The 18430-nt window shown below is 37.0% G+C and overlaps 1 protein-coding gene across 12 annotated transcripts in view; it reads left to right on the top strand.

Moving 5' to 3' along the window:
• The window catches only part of PIP5K1B (phosphatidylinositol-4-phosphate 5-kinase type 1 beta), a 113142-nt gene that overhangs the window by 74563 nt on the left and 20149 nt on the right, over positions 1–18430 (top strand). For all 12 annotated transcript variants that reach the window (XM_068667558.1, XM_068667562.1, XM_068667557.1 and 9 more), the window contains 5 exons: positions 11601–11812; positions 13230–13313; positions 13421–13469; positions 14000–14084; positions 17570–17725. In XM_068667558.1, the coding sequence (XP_068523659.1) occupies positions 11601–11812; positions 13230–13313; positions 13421–13469; positions 14000–14084; positions 17570–17725 (586 nt within the window). The remainder of the gene's footprint in view (positions 1–11600; positions 11813–13229; positions 13314–13420; positions 13470–13999; positions 14085–17569; positions 17726–18430) is intronic.

The raw sequence follows: 18430 nt of genomic DNA, 5'->3' as shown, positions 1-18430 counted from the left end.
AGGCAGTATATCTCAATTCCTCCTTTGTAGCCTATCCATTTTCCCCATCCTGTGTACTACCTTTTCACATTCAAGTCACGCTGTGGTTTCCTTGCTTAGCCAGGCTGGCCTCACAATACATCTCCTCAGCTGGGCTGCTGGAAGACCCTGAGCTCAGTACCCCGAGATTGCACAAGCAGATAAGGGACTGGTGGGACATGGCTGAGTATTAGCTGTCATGTGTCACAGCTCTGTACCTTTTTTGAGGCGATGTGTGACCTGTCCACTTAGAGGACGGAGCTGAGGGGCTTGTAGTGATCTGCCACCGGCTGCTGCTTCCAGCATCCACACCAGATTCTCTACTTTGGGATAAGTACAGGTTGACAGTGTTCTCCATCCAGCTCCTGCATCCTCTGCTTGTCATGTTCACACTCAAGGTGGTAGGATATGAAAGCTTCACTACATACTTTTTTGCACTATTCGCAGCATATCTAAATGAAGAATTACAACATTTTAGTGTTCATAAGGATGTAACATTCTTCAGTTTATCGTACAATACAATTCATACAACTGAAAATTTGAACTCACTTTCAAATTTCAGACTATCATGGAAACTTCGTATAGCTATCATATTCTTGTGAGCAGGCACTATCATAGCTACTGGGGGCAGGGCAGCCAAGTGGTATTAGTAATAAATGTTTTACTGGCTTGAACACCTTTATTGAAAATGTTATATTTAAAGCCTTATCCACTTCAGAGTGCTTTAAAGCCAATGTGCCTGTATTTTGTACAATGGCAAACACTGAGAGCATTGAAAGGCAGTGATTTAAACTATCTTTCTAACTATTCTACTATTAATCTGTATCTTATTTTAGCAATACTGCTGTAGTTAATCTGATCACTGTGTAACATTATTAAAAAAAAAAGGCAGAATCTCCAATTTCCAAGTAAAATTCTTGTCTTACAAATAACAGAAGCTGTTCCATTCATGAATGAAAGAAAAGCTTTATCACTCATAAGCGAATACTAAGAGAAACTAAAGTCAATAAAGGTATTAAAGACAGTTTACAGTGCATCTTTATTTTTTTAAAAGATAACAGAAAATTCAACTCCACATTGAATTTACTTCTCTTGTGTTTTCTTATAAACACCTAATCCCACAGAAATTCTTTCTGTGTGTAGTAATACTTAAATATGGATAAAAGCTAAGCTATGTCACTAATTGTACTTTTAGGTAAAAGTAACATGAGCATGACTTGGTTTGTATGAGAAAGGTTAGAAGTGAATTAGAGAAAGGTTAGAAGTGAATTAATACTAGTATTTTATTTTTCATAAGTGTTACTAAATTGAAGGCATCCATTATTGTGTGCTTGATCTTTGCTAGAGCTCTTAAGCAATTTCATAAATACCAATTACCTCTCTTCTGGACAGAAAGCATAGGAGAAGACACCAGGACTGTCCTTTGGTACAGGGAATTCACAGTCCAAACACACAAATAACAAAGGTAGTCTTTTGATGTTCACATATAAAAATTAGGACTGTTATAGATATACATGCCAAAACTACTGTAGGAAAGGTTCACTAGAACATCTTATTAGGATTTGGTCCACCCTTAATTTCTTCCCTGTAGACCCTTAAAATGCAGAAAAACTATAGAACTAGTAATTGTTCATCAAAAGGAAAAAAGAAGGAAGCACCTTTAAAAATTGGCACTGTCATGATTATGCAGAGAGATTCTTTTACAAACTCATATAGTAACCTAACAAAGCACATTAGTGTAACTTTAAACAGTAAACATCAATGTTAGGAGAACAGGTGTTTACAGGATTTTCTTCTTGTAAATCTTTGTTGTATATATGCGAGCATGTGAAGCATGTTCTTGAATGTCAACTGCTCACATGCAGGAAATTGGGGTATTCTATTAAAAATAGCCTGGTGGCATTTTCCCTTTCCATCTACTGCTGAATCCAAGAGAAAATTGAAAAGGGCTAGTAAGGGTTTATGTAAATGTAGTCTGCTGTAGTAACTGGACAAATTGAAAAAAATCTTACAAATAGTATTCCTTTTCCTCTTTACTTTGCTGTTAATGTCTGCTCAGTAAGATGTTTATCTGTATGTGCTCTGATAACCTCTTTTCATCAGAAAGTATGTTGTTCCCTGTGTTTCCCCTTCCTCTTGCATAACACTTTTTGATGTATATAAATATTGTAGATGGAAATAGCGTCTATGCAAATTGAACTGTGTTTATTTATTATAAGGTTTGGGATATAATTCCCTGGAGAAATTGCAAATACATGATATTCTGAAAACTGAAGTTAAGATTTATTCTCCAGTTACTAAAAGAAAAAATGGGGGGGGGGGGAGAGTGAGACAATTTATAAGAGCACTAGTGATCTTCATTTATTAAGGACTTTTTCTTAATGAAGCATATTGCATGATATGCTATATGCTGTAAACTCAATGCCTATGAACTCAAACCTTGGTCTTCTCTCAGACCTTAGAGACGTTAAGGACACCTATCACATTCATAGCTACATTGACAAAAGTTATTTTGCACAAATAGATAAGCCAGCTCACTGTAAGACTAAGGGGTTTTGTGTGGCATTAAGTGATTAGATTTTCTGTTTCAGCAGGAAGAAACTTTTTCAAGTTATCAATTGAAGTGCTTAATGACTTATGAATAGGCAAATTATGTGTGGAGATATTTCATATTTTATTATTTTTCACTGGGGATAGCTCTTCCAAATTCATGAGGCTGGAAGAATAACTTTTTTCCCCTCTGTAAATTAGGTATATTAAGAGTGAGATTCAAGTAATCTTTACCTTCTTAACTCCTCTCTTTAAGAAGTCATACTACAGATGAGGAAACAAAAACCTTTCCTGATATATGAAGATTGAGACAGTGTTCCCTCTGTGGAATAGTCCTTAATTTCTATACCATATTTTTGCATATTTTTTTAAAAAGATAATGTCGTGGTTTAACCCGGCCAGCAGCTAAACACCACGCAGCCGTTCGCTCACCCTCCCCCCTCCCTCTCTGGGACGGGGGAGAGAAATGGAAAGTGAAGCCCGTGAGTTGAGATAAAGACAGTTTAATAAGACAGGAAAATAATAATAACAAAAATAATAATAACAATAATAATAATAATAATACAATGGTGATAACAGGAAAGTAATAATAATATGTACAAACAAGTGATGCACAATGCAATTGCTCACCACTCGCTGACCGATGCCCAGCCTAACCCCGAGCAGTCCGGCCCCCTCCCCCCGGCTAGCCACCCCTATATATTGTTTAGCATGACGTCAGATGGTATGGAATACCCCTTTGGCTAGTTTGGGTCACCTGTCCTGGGTCTGTCCCCTCCCAGCTTTTACTGCACCCCCAGCCTGCCCGTTGGCAGGACAGAGCAAAAGGCTGAGATGTCCTTGGCTTGGTATAAGCACTGCTCTGCAACAATTAAAGCATCGGGGTGTTATCAGCACTCTTCTCATCCTAAGCCAAAACACAGCATTCCACCAGCTACTAGGAAGAAAATTAATTCTAACTGAAACCAGGACAGATAACTAAGTGCCTTATAGGAGTTATGTGAATATTATTTAGCTAGTATCACCATGCTATCTGGAAAACTAGATTTTCTGAATGCTATTTTTGGATGGTAGCAATGAAGGTTCAAGTCATCTTTCTATCTCATTGCCTAATATTTTTCAATACATAAGGGTCAAAATACATTGCTGCCAATTGCAAACCTAATGACTGAGTGCAGCTTTTTATAATAACTTTCTCTTCTGATAATTTTAAGTGGAAATTGAGCCTACTTATTCCAAAATTGCCTTTTACCAAAAATATTTTTGTGGTGTGATGTAACACCATTGTGTTTCTGTTTGTTTTTCTTTTTTTTTCCTTCAAACATTCAGTAACAATGGTCGGAAATGATCCGATTGCTGGAAAAGCAACAGGCATAGTTTTTTAGGGATGCTCTCTACATTGGTAAGAATTTTATGCAAGTTTTAGAGAATGTTCTAAACAAATATGTTATTACCTATTTTTCATTTGTAAGTTAATATTAGATTAATATATTAATACCTGCATTGTAAAAAATCATCTACAGTGACAGTTATTCCAGTTGTGTTCTTGTGGCTTTTAATTTCAGAAAAATATTTCAAAAGGTTTTTGCTAGTGACAGTTGAATGTCTTTTTAAAGTCTACATATTTCCTTTATCACATAAACAAATATAGAATCATTAAGGTTGGAAAAGACCTCCAAGATCATCTGGTCCAACCTTCCCCTATTAGTAACCTAACAAAGAAGCATATAAAGACAAGGAACTTGAGAGTTGAGGGACAAGGAGGGTCTTACTTCTTAAGTTTCTGATCCAGCTATTACTTTTATCACTGCAGTTTTAATGAGTTGCTGCAAAAATCTGAAGCTTTTAATTCATTTGATTAATAAATTCACACTTCTTTTGCTCTGGAGCAACTATAAGAGACCTTGTATGATCAAATTTGTTCACAGGATTTTTCAAAACCCTTAGTTTTGCTTGTTGTTTCTGTTGCTGTCGTTGATTTTCTTGTCTTTTTTTTCTATCCCAAAGGGTTTATGCAGATTATTGTTTAACCCAAATCATTTCAGTCACCCATTTTACAGCAAGTCCTTCCAAAGAGTAATGCTACTTAAAGGACTAAAATGCAGCAAAGAGCAGTTATACAAATACAGATGTCATGGCATGGAGGTGGAAGATCTGTTAATCTTTGATAAAGGACCTCTTGGGCAGAAATGGTATTTTGAGGAGCATGTGTGTAGAATGATACTGCAGATCTCTTGTGTCTTTATGTATTATCTCACATACAGTATAAGTTGAAGCCTCAATTTTCCTCTTTGCTTCTACTTTGAATATCAGAAACCAGACTGTAATTTTTAGAAGTATTAGCTAGCGATATGTTACAAGATAAAGATTAAGGGACAAGAAAATAAAGGGGATGTCATTGTGGGAGTCTACTACAAACCACCTGGCCAGGATAATGGCACTGATGTAATATTCTTTAAACAACTAAGAGATACCTGTAAATCAGCTGCCTTTGTTTTTATGCACGACTTCAAATTCTCAGAAATGAACTGAGAGTATGACACAGCTGATACAAACAGGTCCAGGAGATTCCTAAGACACCTTGATGATGACTTCTTGTTACAGGTACTAATAAGGGAACTGACTAGGAAAGTGCTCTCCTAGATCTGTTGTTTGTGAACAAAGAGTCTCATATGTGAAGTTGCAATTGGTGGCCATCTTGGCAATTGTGGCCCTGAAGTAGTCAAGTTTAAAATCCTTGGTGGCAGGAGGAAAAGTGCTACCAAAACTTCAGTCCTGAATTTGGGGACAGAAGACTCCAGACCACTGAGGAAACTAGTTGAAAAGGTCCCTTGGAGGACTTCTTTTGAAGGCATTGGGTCCCATCAGTGCCAGGCAGTTTTTAAGTACCACCTCTTAAGAGCACAGGAACAGGCAGTTCCAAAATGTCAGAACTCAAGCAGATGGGGCAGTCAAGGTTGGCTTGGCTGAGTAGGGATCTTCTAGAGGTTAGGTGGAAAACGAAAGTGTCTGGTCACTGAAAGCAAGGTTGGATGACATGGGAGGATTACAGAGATGCTGTTTGCCTTCGTAGGGAGAAAATTTGTGCAGCCTAAGTGCAATTGGAGTTGAAGCTGGCCAGTACTGTGAGTTTTTTTCTAAATATGTTAACAGCAAAAGCAGGCCAGAGAAAACATTACTCTGTTACTTGATGAGGATTGTCACCTCACAAATATGGACATAAACAAAACAGGGATGTTTAGTACCTTCTTTGGCTCAGTCTTCAACAAATGATGTGTTCTGGGACCCCAGATACCCTGAGATGGTTCAAAATGGTGGGTTCTAGGACCCCAGATGCCCTGAGTTGTTACCCTGCATTCCATGACTGCAGGAACGATTAACTCCCAGACAACCTCAAACATGTGCAGGACTTGCAGCTCCAGCTCAATGCACGCATGTCTATGGAGCTTGTTGGGATTCATCATAAGATACTCAGAGCTGGCTGATCTCATTATTGAGACCTATCTCAATTATTTTTTAGCAGTCTTGTGAACCTGGAGAGGTCCCAGTTGATTGAAAGCTAGCAAACATTGTTCCAATTTTCAAGAAGGGCAAGAAGGACCCTGGTAATTACAGGCCTGTCAGTCTCATTTCAGTAGTTGGTAAAATTATGGAGAAAGTTGTTCTGGGAGTTACTGAAAAACACCTGGAGGACAATGGAGTCATCAGTCACAGCCAAAAAAGGTTCATGAAGGGAAGGTCCCGCTTAATGAACATAATAGCTTTTTATGACAAGGTCACCCACCTAGTTGACCAAGGGAGGCCAGTTGATGTAATCTTTATGGATTTCAGCAAAGCTTTTGATACAGTTTCTCACAGTATCCTTCTGGACCAATTGTTCAGCATACAGCTAGACAAATGCATAATAGAATGGGTGAACAATTGTCTGACAGGTTGGCCTCTGAGAGTTATGGTAAATGGTGCTACATCAGGCTGATGGAAAGTCACCAGTGGGGTTCTACAAAGCTCTCCTTTAGGGCCAGTTCTCATCAACAATTTAAGACTTGAAAGTATACTGAGTAAGTTTGTGGATGATGCTGAATTGGGAGGAGCAATCGACTTCATCATGGATGGAGAGGCCTTGCAGAGAGATCTTGACAATTTAGGGGGCTGTGCAATCACCAGCAATGTGCTTATCAAGAGCAAGTGCTGGATTCTGCACCTGGGACAGGGCAACCCTGGCTGTACCTACACACTGGGGGATGAGAGGATGGAGTGCAGCCCCATAGAAAGGGATTTGGAGGTTTTGATTTGGCAAGTTGAACATGAATCAACACAGCCAAAATGGCCAACTGTATCCTGGGGTGGATTGAGCACATTACTACTAGCTGGTTGAGGGAAGGGATTATCCTGCTCTGCGCTGGTGTGGCCTCACCTTAAGTGCTGTGTGCAGTTTGGCGCATCACAATATAAGAAAGACATGAAACTGTAAGAACATATCCAAAAGAGGACTAAAGATGGTGAAAGGTCTGGAGGGCAAGATGCATGATGCGCGGCTGAGGCCCCTTGGTCTGTTCAGCCCAGATCAGAGCACGCTAAGGGGAGGCCTCATGGCGGCCTGCAGCTCCCTCAGGAGGGTGAGCAGAGGGGCAGGCACTGAGCTCTGCTCTCTGGGGACAGCGACAGGACCCGAGGGAATGGCATGGAGCTGGGACAGGGGAGGGTCAGGCTGGAGGTTAGGGAAAGGTTCTGCACCCAGAGGGTGGTTGGGCACTGGGACAGGGTACTCAGGGAGTGGTCATGGTACTGAGCCTGCTGGAGTTCAAGAAGTGTTTGGACACTGCTCTCAGACACAGAGTCGGATTTTTGGGTGGTCCAATACATGGCCAAGGGTCAGATTCAATGACCCTTGTGGGTCCCTTCCACTAGGATGTTCTGTGATTCTGATATTTCTACTGAAATGGGAAGGGATTCTACATAATGTTTTGGAATGGTTGGGGATATGGAATGGATTTATTTTCTTGGGATAGATTATTTCTAAACCTGTCCCATCACTACGCATTTGACATTTGCACACTTCTTTGTAAGTGCTTATCTATGAGACAATATTACTATTTTATTTTAATATATCTTCTTATATTAGCGATTATTGATTAGGTGTTAAATTCATCTTGTTTCTGCTAGATTAGTTCCTATGGCCCCTTTCTGAAATGTGTATAGGAGTGGAAATGCTTCCCTACATGGTTATCCTCTTAAGTTTTAGCATTTCTTGAATGTTTGAAATTATCCTTTTTTGAGTAGTATTTTCTTCAATTTTATGTAGTTGCCTTTTGTGGTTAGCAGCATGAATGCAGATTTCACTGTCAGATAGTACGCACCTTGGGCTGCATCTGCAATAAAAATGAAAATGTGGCACAAGTACCTGATTCTGTTCTGTTAGTCACTGGCTGAGATTGTTCAATGTGGCTATGTCTAAGATGATTCACAGAACACTAACATCTGATTAGGACAGAGAAGGGAAAATCTGAATCAGGGAGTTATTTTTGCCTGTTCAGAAACCAATGTGTTTTGTGATGTCACTTTACGGGGTTTTTATATAGTGTGAACGCAAAGCAGTGAATGCATAAGGCTAGAACAGAATGAGTGAGGCTTGCTGCCTGGAAGCTGTCACAGCAGCTAAACCCAGCCCTGCAAGCAGCACATGGTGACCAGGTGACAACACTGCTGAATGCGTGTGCGTGTGTATATATATATATATGATTTTATGATTGTCGTTATCAAATACACCTAATCATGCTCTGTAGAAACAAACAAGAATGTTCTTGCTGAAATTTCCTAGTGCTATTTTGCTGCAAGGTACGTTTCAGATGGGTTATAAGAATAAAGACTGAATTTCTCTCACTTTACCTACACAAGGTAAATTTCACATTTCTGAGCATTAATGTCAATTTCCAGTGATCCCACATGGATGACATACGGTATTTTAAAGACCTTGCTCATTTTGCTATACGTATATGCCTTTATAGGACTGATTTCTTTGACTGTTTATCTCTTTTTTTTTTTTTTTTCCTAATAGATTAGAAACTCATTTCAGTACCCTTACAGCAAAATCTGGAATGGTAATTTATCAATGCATTTTCATCTAAAATCAGCAGAACTATTTGTAAGCAGCGCTTGACACAGGAAAAGGCTTATACCTGTTTGTGTTCTTAAGATACTGCATGTTCAAAAATAGTTTGATGTGCTGCATTCTCAGACTTTTCTCTTTTCATTTGTGCAGGTTTGTCTGCAAGATGTTATTTACACATTTTCAAATAACCATGATTTGTGACTAAATATTGTTAATGATACGTATGTGAGAACCCTTCAGTTACCTTCACTTGGAAATCCTCTTGACTGAAGTAATAGTTCTGTCTTAATGCAGGCTGTAGAATTTGATGTTATTCTTTTCTTCAGCACTGATATTTGAGATTCTTTCCTGTTATTATGGGTAATAATTTCTTACCAACATTTTCCTTAGATACAGACAGGTCAATGAGGTATGCATAGATCTGGTCAAAAGATGTATATTTGCATTAGGAGTGTCTATTTTGATTATCAAATTTTTAAGGGGGACTAATCAGAAATGTGTATCAAGCCCATTCACAGTCAAAGAGATGAATCATATTACAATATCCTGAAGACTAAACAGTCATGCCTCTTAAGAGGACCACGAATAAAGTTTCTGGGGAACAAAGGTGGGAGTTCATACACTGTGGTTTTTCAGTAATCCATTGGATGTGCACATGCTTCAACTTCATAATGAACTGGAATAACAAAATGGCCTCTTGTTTTTTATGGTGTTTTTCTTTGTTGATTTTAGAACAAAGAAATAAACGGTCAAAGAGACTTTATGTCCATTGTACTATATAAGTACTATGGATTTAAGTGACAGTGGTGAGCTGATGTAGTCAGATTCATTTTATCACAAAACAGGTCCCTAGGGAAGAAGATCCAGCATATTACACCATAGCCTTCCATGAGGCTGGATATAATCTTAAATGTAGGTCATGCAGTTAATTAATGCAGTTAAATTGTAGCATATCTAATGTAAATAAGAGTAAGGAATAGGTTGATAACAGATCTTCCAGAGATTACATTTATAACTGTAAAATAAAAGTGGTTAAGCTTCTTTCCGTGTTTGGCTAGCTGTTGAAATTTGGCTTTGCATAAACAGTGTTATTAGCTGTTTCGTTGAACTAATTATTTTTACAGAGGATGAGATCTGACTTTGGGGTTCTGGGCATGCTTTTTTTGTGCTTTTTTTTTTCAGCCAACCCAGAAACTAATTCAGTATGTGGTGGCAGATATCCACTGATTACATATTTTTAGTGTCTGCATTATGTAATGTCTTGGAGAATGCCTTTGTAAAGATTGGTAATTAGTAAATGGTAAGGGAAGTTTTAGAATTTATTTGACACTAGTGTATTTATGTTTATATACAATAGCTGTGCTAGTCTTGCAATTCACAACCATAAAACAGGAAGTTATTAGCCTCCGACACACAATTAGTAATAACATTTCGTTATACTGTCATATAATTTAGAATGTGCTTTTTAATTGTGTCCTGAAACCCTAGGTGGGTTCCATTATCAAAGGATGCTCTGGATTATTGACAGCCATAAGTAGCAGCCTTTTCCTAATCCTACCTCGGTGCAGAATTACTCAGAGCAAGATCAAACCTACGATGGTTTTTAGTCTCCTTTGTCTCTGGAAATTGGGATGAGTCCATGCCTTTCCACACTTACGTTGCTTTGTTCTATACTTGCTTTCTTTGCTTTACATACTAACAATGGTGCTAAAATTGATCCACTGTGTTCCTCATGGAAGATAAATGCCAGAGACAGGAAAGAACTCAGCTTCTGGTTACTTTGACAAGTGTATAAGAAATACAAATGGAGTGGAATAGAACTTTCCTACCTCTTTGCATATATATTTGGTCATCGAAGTTAAAATTATCTCTGAAGGTGACTGTTAAGTAGTAGACTACCTTTACTTCCTTATACAAATTCAGAGGTCATTAAACCTTGCCTGGTGATTATCAAGAAATCTCATTTTAGATTTGCAATATATGTCCTAGAGTTCAGAAACCAGCTCGATGTTCTGTCTAAGAATATTTATGCTTTGACTGCCTTCATTCAACTGACGTACCTGGAGTTAATGGTCTTTATTTGTTATCACTATGAAGTCACATTTTGTTCTTTTTCAAGTAAAAAGATGTACTACTGCATCTTGGTTCAGTGCCAAAATTTACACCATTATCATTGGGTATTGTGTGTCAAATAAAGCATAAAGCATTTCTGAGATGCATGAAGTAAAGTTGAGTGGCATAGCCTATTTTTCCTGGTTGCTATTAATTTTTCTCTTCACTGCCATTTTACAGGACATTTAATTCAGTCTGTGTCAGCTAACGCTTTAATTACACTGCTAGATGTGATTACAGGTTATTTTATTTCAGGTTTACATGTTGACTTGAACTTTTAATGGTATGCCAGATTTAATGCTGATGTAAGTGCCTAGAAACTCATGATACATGAGCATGAAAGAAGAAACAAATTAGAGTGTGATAGCAAATGTGTTTTTTTGACATTTGAAAATTCTCCAAGAATGCTCTTTTGGTTATAAACAGGAGGTGTAGATACAGAAATTTATTTAGTTTAGGCAAAAATACTCAATAAGGAGTCTGGAACGTATTATTAGAGGTGACTTAAACAAAACAAAAAAAGTAGTTCATAAATATGTAGTGGAACTATTAATTTATAATTAGCTATTAAAAAAAAAAAACAATTCTGGATATTGTGTTACATTTCAGCTATGTATCTGTTTCTCTCCTCACTTGTTACAAGAAGGTTGAGATAAATAGGTAACTGGCATTTGACTTGTGCACATTTTCCTAATCAAAGAAGCGTGTTTTTAAGGCCTATTTTTATTTAGGTTCTCAAAATACTTCTGTGTAATGGACATTGTATATAGCCCTTTTTGTTTTAGTACATCCAGTTCTTCTGTGTTGATAGGTTCTAGAAAGTTTCAAGATCATGGATTACAGCCTTCTACTGGGAATCCACATACTGAACAGTCACATGAAGGAAAAAGAGGGTGAGACTTCCCAGAATGCAACAGATGCAAAACGTCCTGGAGGGCAGAAGGTTCTCTATTCCACAGCCATGGAGTCTATACAGGGGCCTGGGAAGTCAGGGGACTCTGTTGTCACAGAGGCAACAAACACGTAAGTGCCATAACCCACTCTAAAGGTTGCTATAAAAAACTGTACACTGTTTCTTCAGTCTGTGCCCATTGGTACTGACTGGCAAAACATTCAAGAGACCACTGTGTTTCAGGAATTGAAAGGCAGTGTGTTTTAACTTTTTCAAAGGTACACCATTGAGATTTGCTGGAGACCAAGAAATAAAGATCTCAATTGTTGACTGATTGTCGTTAAATGCATGAAAGCAAATTTGGTTATTTCAAGGTGACTTAGGTGCAGTTTTCATAAATGTTTTCATAAATGCATTCATTTATAAAAGAGATGTTATAAGACAGCCATTACAGGAGTCCTAGATATCGTATAAACTAGAAACAGCCTAATAGCCCACAAGCAAAAACTACTTATTAGCGTTGAAACGAATGTTTCTACAGTGTTTACTTTCATCTTAAAGTAATATGCTCAATATGTAGAACTGGATCATTAATTAACCACTGTAGTGCAGTCATATCTATGTATGATATTTTCTGAGATTAAAAACTGCTGCTTTTCTATTTTTTTCTATCTAGCAAAAAGTGTGAAAATTTAAATATATAGGCAGTAATTATTCTCCTGTTTCTTTTGAAATACGTTCCATATTAGTGGAAGCATTACGGTCATCATTCCCATTCTATGTAGTCAGTTCTTGATTATAAGGATTTAATTTCATTTAATTTCATATTCAAAGGATTTATTCTTCTCATGGTTCTCAAGGGAGCTGTTCTAGTAAATACAACTGATGATACAGAAGTGTGTTCAAACCTAGAGCAAACAAATTGGAGAATTATGATACTTAGTGTTAATAGAGTTTCTAAATATTCAGAGGTCTAGGATGAATTAGAGCTGAATTTCAACAAGTTTTTACAGTATAATGTTCACACAGATCATTGTGAATGCTCTTTATGGTGGTAGAGGTGTTGCACTGGCAGGTTTGGGTGGGGAGAGTGTTTTGTTTTTGTTTTGTTTTTGTTTTTTATTTATTAAAAGCCAAGACTGATTACACAGGTCATCTGAGAAAGTCCCCATGGTTATTATATATGGAAGACCAGGTATCATTTAACAGTAGTGATAACATGGTGCTGCCCAGGTCATGAGCAGTGCAGTATTACTGGTGAAAGGAGCAGTTGGGACTTTCCATGGATTTCCAATCCTATCAAAAAGTTATCCCAAAATATTCTGTGTTTATGATGGATATTTACCTGTGTATCTGAAGTACTTTAAGTTTGCCATTTAAAATTGCTTGCTAAGGGACCCACATCTGACTGACTTTGCATTGTGACATCTGGCTTTAAAGTTGTGCATTATTTCTTTGGATTTTTATGTAGGTACAGTTCATCTTCTAAGCAACAAAATCAGAGATCTCTTAAAAGATAATCTAACTACATTGTTTTGTTTTTGTCAGAATGGGAGGTATTCCAGCCAAAAGCCATAAAGGAGAAAAGCTGCTTCTATTTATGGGTATTATTGATATTCTACAGTCTTACAGGTAAGCGGCAGTTGAATTTCATGTTTTTATTGAATAAAATATTCTAAAATTGCTTACAAGTATGGAAAATTTATAGAGCAATTCTGACTTTGTTTTTATGTGCTTAGGTTAATGAAGAAGCTGGAACACTCATGGAAAGCTCTTGTTTACGATGGGGTAAATATATATATTTTTAATTGCTGATATTTAGGTAATGGGAATCTGACTTCTGTTGACCAGGGAAGAGCTAGCTCTGGCATAGTTGTAGTCTGCCATCACAACATCATCTAGAGTGTTTCTGAAATTTTTTAGATCCATTTCCCAAGTAATGCTCTTACTTTAGTTGTTGATCTTTCAAAAAGCAAATAAAATGATCTTGCCCTTATTATTGACTCAAGACAATAGTTACATAGCAAGACATTGAAGAAAGTATGTAAGGTAAAAAATAGTATTTCCAAGTTCTGGAAATATTTTGCAGAATGTGGCTGTATAATTCATAATGCAAAATTTAATAAATGAAATTGTCTAATGTAATTGAGACTTGTCTGAGCCACATTTCCTTAAAGGAAAAAAATGTTGGGTTTTGTTGTTCTGAGTAAGACAGAAATATATGATAGAATTTACCAGAGCTGTAGAGCTTTTCTCTCAACAATTTAATTTTGATTTTCATGTGGAAAGTGTGACTGAGAACTTTTTCAATCTTATAGGACACAGTTTCAGTTCACAGACCAAGTTTTTATGCAGACAGATTTTTAAAATTTATGAGTACCAGAGTTTTCAAGAAAGTTCAAGGTAAGAAAGTTGGTTTTGCTCTTCTAGACACTGTTATGATTATTACTTCACAATACCTTTGTGTTGAAAATAGAATAAATCTTTCTTCAAGATCACATGGTAACTACATTACCAGAAGTTGAGTTTCTTCACTGGGTCGAGTGAGATCGTACCCTTATATTGGTATTGATATCAAGATAAATTTCATGAGCTAATTATGTGCCCAATCCTTCATCTATTCAGAGGAATGCCCCCATTCACTTAATTTCATTGGCATTAGTTGATTAAATACAATTTCTAGCGTGTTTGAGTGTAGCCATTCTTCCTTTTGATATGGATTTCTTCTGTGCTTTGTCAGCAAAAAAATGGGAAGTTCACTATTAATAGTTCTTCACCTTTGTCACTGTTACCTGTTTCTTCTTTTCCTATCCATTTCTCCTTTCCTTAATCTTTTAATTAATTCTCAAGGGTAAATTACATACCATTATTAAGTACTTTATACATTTATATAGAGTACTTTACCATTATTAGGTATAGGTTAAAAAAAAAAAAATGGGAGAATGCCAGTAGAAACCCACCTTAACAACAAAAGGGCATCACTACCTACCAAGAGTTGTCCAAAGACTTCAGTTTAAGTTTTTCAGCAACAATCTACTATTAAAATTAACTATTGATTACTGTAACTTCTCAGAAATTAAATGAATTATTAATGTAACTTAAAGTAGACCATGCTCTTAAGCATTAGGGTTGGAGGGGAAAGTGACCCTCTGCAGACCCTAAGAACAACAAAAAATCAAAACAGTAGATAAGTATTTTGTGAAATTACTAAATAAGAGAAAAAGAACTTAAGGAGAAAAGAGAAAGCTGAGAGAAGACAAATTTAAAAAAAAAAAAAAGTTTGAGTGACTGGGTTTTAGAGGAAGAAGAGAACATGAATTAACCCTAGTGATTTTACATATACATGCTACGTTGTAACAAGTACTCAGGAAAATAACACTTGGAGAATCTTTTTTAATGAGTCAATGGATAATTCTTCTGTGAATAGAATAGGTCATGCTACTGGAAGGACGTTCAATCTGAAGTATTGAATATGCAGAGAAGAATGGTGGTGACTGCTGAGAAGTGCTCAGCGTTTGTGCAGTGATGAAAGTTGTAGGCAAGACATGATGAATATACCAGCGAGGCACAAATGAGTGCTTGGGTTTCACTGTGTCCCAAGCTGCAGTTTGGGGAAAAGCTGTCCTGGTTATCTGAGCAATCATGGCAGGTGGTATAAAAAATGTAATATATAAGACAAACAAAGCAGTTGGTATCAACCATTACTGACTTACTGCTTTACTGCCAAACTATCTTTTAAAGCTGTGGGGGCGCTGACACTTGTTTTTTGTAAAAGAAGGCATTTATCTTCTAGGAAATTCTGTTCTGTAAGTTTCGTGGCTTTTTATAAAGCACAGTTCCTAACAAATAAATACAAATTGATTGGCTGGAACTATGGAGTTGATAGAGAAGCATATACTAAAGAAAAGATCCTGGTTAGCATTATGATAATCTTGTGTTTGGTTTGGAGATGAATGTTGATACGGGGAACAGACAGTTGGTTCAAATGCCACAGGAAGAGTATTGAGGCTATGGCATTGCGTCAAACTGATTAAAGGTGTTTTGTAAACACTTTTGTGACCAGTGTGAGAGTGGTGTCTTTAAACATTGTTAATAGTTGTCTGGGTGAGAAGGAAGCCCACATGGAGAGAAGTAGAACAAAATGCAAATGAGGGATAGAACTAAATGAGATTTAAGTGAAAGGAGAATTAATGCAAATAGCAGTACAAGCTAACAACTTAAGGTGTTAAATACTAAAACCTTTGGAATAGGTAAATGGTGTAGTATATTAACTTAAAATTACCACTTTATGATAATTTTATGGTATTAATCCACTGTTTGCTGATGTGAAATAAAACAAAGCAAAATTCAGGTAAAAGGAAGGAGGCTCCTGAGACTGAGATCTCCTGAACCATACAATAATTTTGCTGGAGCTGATGGGAGCTGTGTTATCTGAGAGATATTCCAAAGGCCTTGTTACCTGGAACTCTTCCATACTGATGGAGAATAAACAGTACAGATCTCAATACTTCTCTCTGTTGAACAAATTAAATTTATCTTGCAGCTATGTACGTTTCCTGAACATCTGAGTATTTTTTTCAGTTCTTTCTATTTTTTACTTCTAGATTTATGTATGCACAAGATTAAACCCTCTCTGTAAACTACAATGTAAAATTAAGGACACTCTGCCTAATTTTCTCTCTGATCTTAATTTGTCTCATTTTTCCAGACTATTAACCTGTTCTAATATCCCAGTATTATTGATTTGCATTCAAGGCTATTAATCTACTTTTATATAGATCAATAGTTCAAATGCATTATCATTCTTTCACAAAAATAAAGTAGGAGTGTTCTTGTCTTCAGGAACATTGCTTCTGAACTGTGAATTAGATGTTTCAGTTTAAGTTCTTGTTCTGAATGTAAACTTTTCCTTTAGTGCAGAGAGCAAGCCTCCAAAAATAACTATTAAAATGTAATAAGTAGATTCAGATTCAGCTCAGCAGATCTACTTTTTATTTTTTTAACAATATTCTGGAGCTGTGCATCTGATTCTCTTCTTCCAAGCAAGTCCTTAGCCAAATGATGTTGATGCTCTTAATTTGAATTTTGGAGTGTAGCACAGTATAAACTGTTCTAGTGCATATGAAGTGACTTTGCTCCAGTGCATGGAGGTCAGTGGCTGGCAACTAAAAAACAAAGACCACTAAATGTACTAGCTGGTATCCTTCTGGAAGAGAACTACAAACAGAGGTCATGATCCAGTAACAGTAATAATGGTCAGATCCTAGATTCACTAAAATCCTGTAAGTAAGTACAAAGTTCCTGCTAAGATGTATAAAAGGGATGCTCATGCCTAAGTATACAAGCCATCAATATATCGAAGCGTTTATTTTACCCAAGGAAGGTTGGATTTGAACATGCCACTGAAGTGGATAAAAAGTGGATAAAGTGGATACTTTGCGGTATCATATACATCATTATAAAGCAGTAGTTCACAGGTCAAGAAAGTGATCGTAACCTCTCAGAATACTCCAAAACTTTTCAGTTTTCCTGTCTTGTGTTTTCTTCTGTGTCAATCTGTCTAATTACACCGGTTGATGCTACATAGGAGATTTGTATCATTATTGATGTCAGTTGGTTTACTGACTTGACTGTTTTTTGTCAGTAGGAAAAAACTTCAGAAAAAAAACAAGTTCTTCACTCATAGATGAATAGCCAATGCCTGTGGCTCTTGGTTTAAGCTATTTGATAAGTGATTTTGTATTTGAATGGATACAGTCTATCTGGATTCTTGGTCTATATCCAGAAACTCTAGCTTTATAGATGGCTTGTCTTTCTGTATGCTGTTAAAGGTAGGCAGGTTGATTAAGATGACTTCATTCAACACCTGTGTTCATTTGGTAATGCAGCTTTAAGATCTTCACCTTCCAAGAAACGGTGCAATTCCATCACTGCCCTAAAGGCAACGTCGCAAGAAATAGTGTATGCTGGTAGCCAGGACTGGAAGGATGAGAAACATGGCATCATTACTGAAGGACAAAGCTACTCCAGCCTTGATGAGGAAGGTAATGACTTTCAAATCAACAGCCTAAACAGTGTTTTTAAAGCAATTTTAGTATAAGCCTGAACCAGAAGGTCTCCACTTCGGCTGATCTTTAAAAACTTGAGGTTTGGGTTATTTAGTTAATACAGGGGAAGAACAGTTAGTTCTGTTTGTCAGAATGGACCTCCAGGAGCAAGAGGAAGTCAGAAGTCAGTTTTAATATAATTTTAGTATTTTCCTCATTTTCAGGGAATCTTAAAACAGTATGTTCAACACAGGCAGTAGATTAAGGCCAGAGCCTGTACTGTTCTTTTCTCTGATTTTTAAATGAACATGTCGTGAAGTGTTTTAGAGTTCAGTTTGTTTTCCCCAGAATCTTTTTGAAGAGATATAGAGTATGCCCCTTTCAGAGTGCATCTGCAGCCTGACACAAAGGAGAACCAACCACCTAATCCCATATGAAAATCGGGCCCTCACAGCATGAGACCAGTTCTGGAACTTAGATGAACTCATCACATATTCATACCAGTGTTTAATATTAGTCCATGGGTTTGCTCTGTCATCTGCAGGAATGTACTAGCTAGGAGCTGTAATCTGCCCTGTAGTGTGAGAGTGTGGGTATGGGCACATGAGTATCATCTCATCAAATCAAACACGTCAGGAAGCTTAAAGAAGCTGGTGAGAGCACCAGGTGACTCTGTACATTTGCATAAGGATTCTTGGATCC

Source organism: Anas acuta, chromosome Z (assembly GCF_963932015.1).
Source record: "Anas acuta chromosome Z, bAnaAcu1.1, whole genome shotgun sequence".
Lineage (NCBI taxonomy): Eukaryota > Metazoa > Chordata > Aves > Anseriformes > Anatidae > Anas > Anas acuta.
The sequence above is the reverse complement of the archived record's forward strand: the minus strand, read 5'-3'. Positions and strand labels throughout refer to the sequence as shown.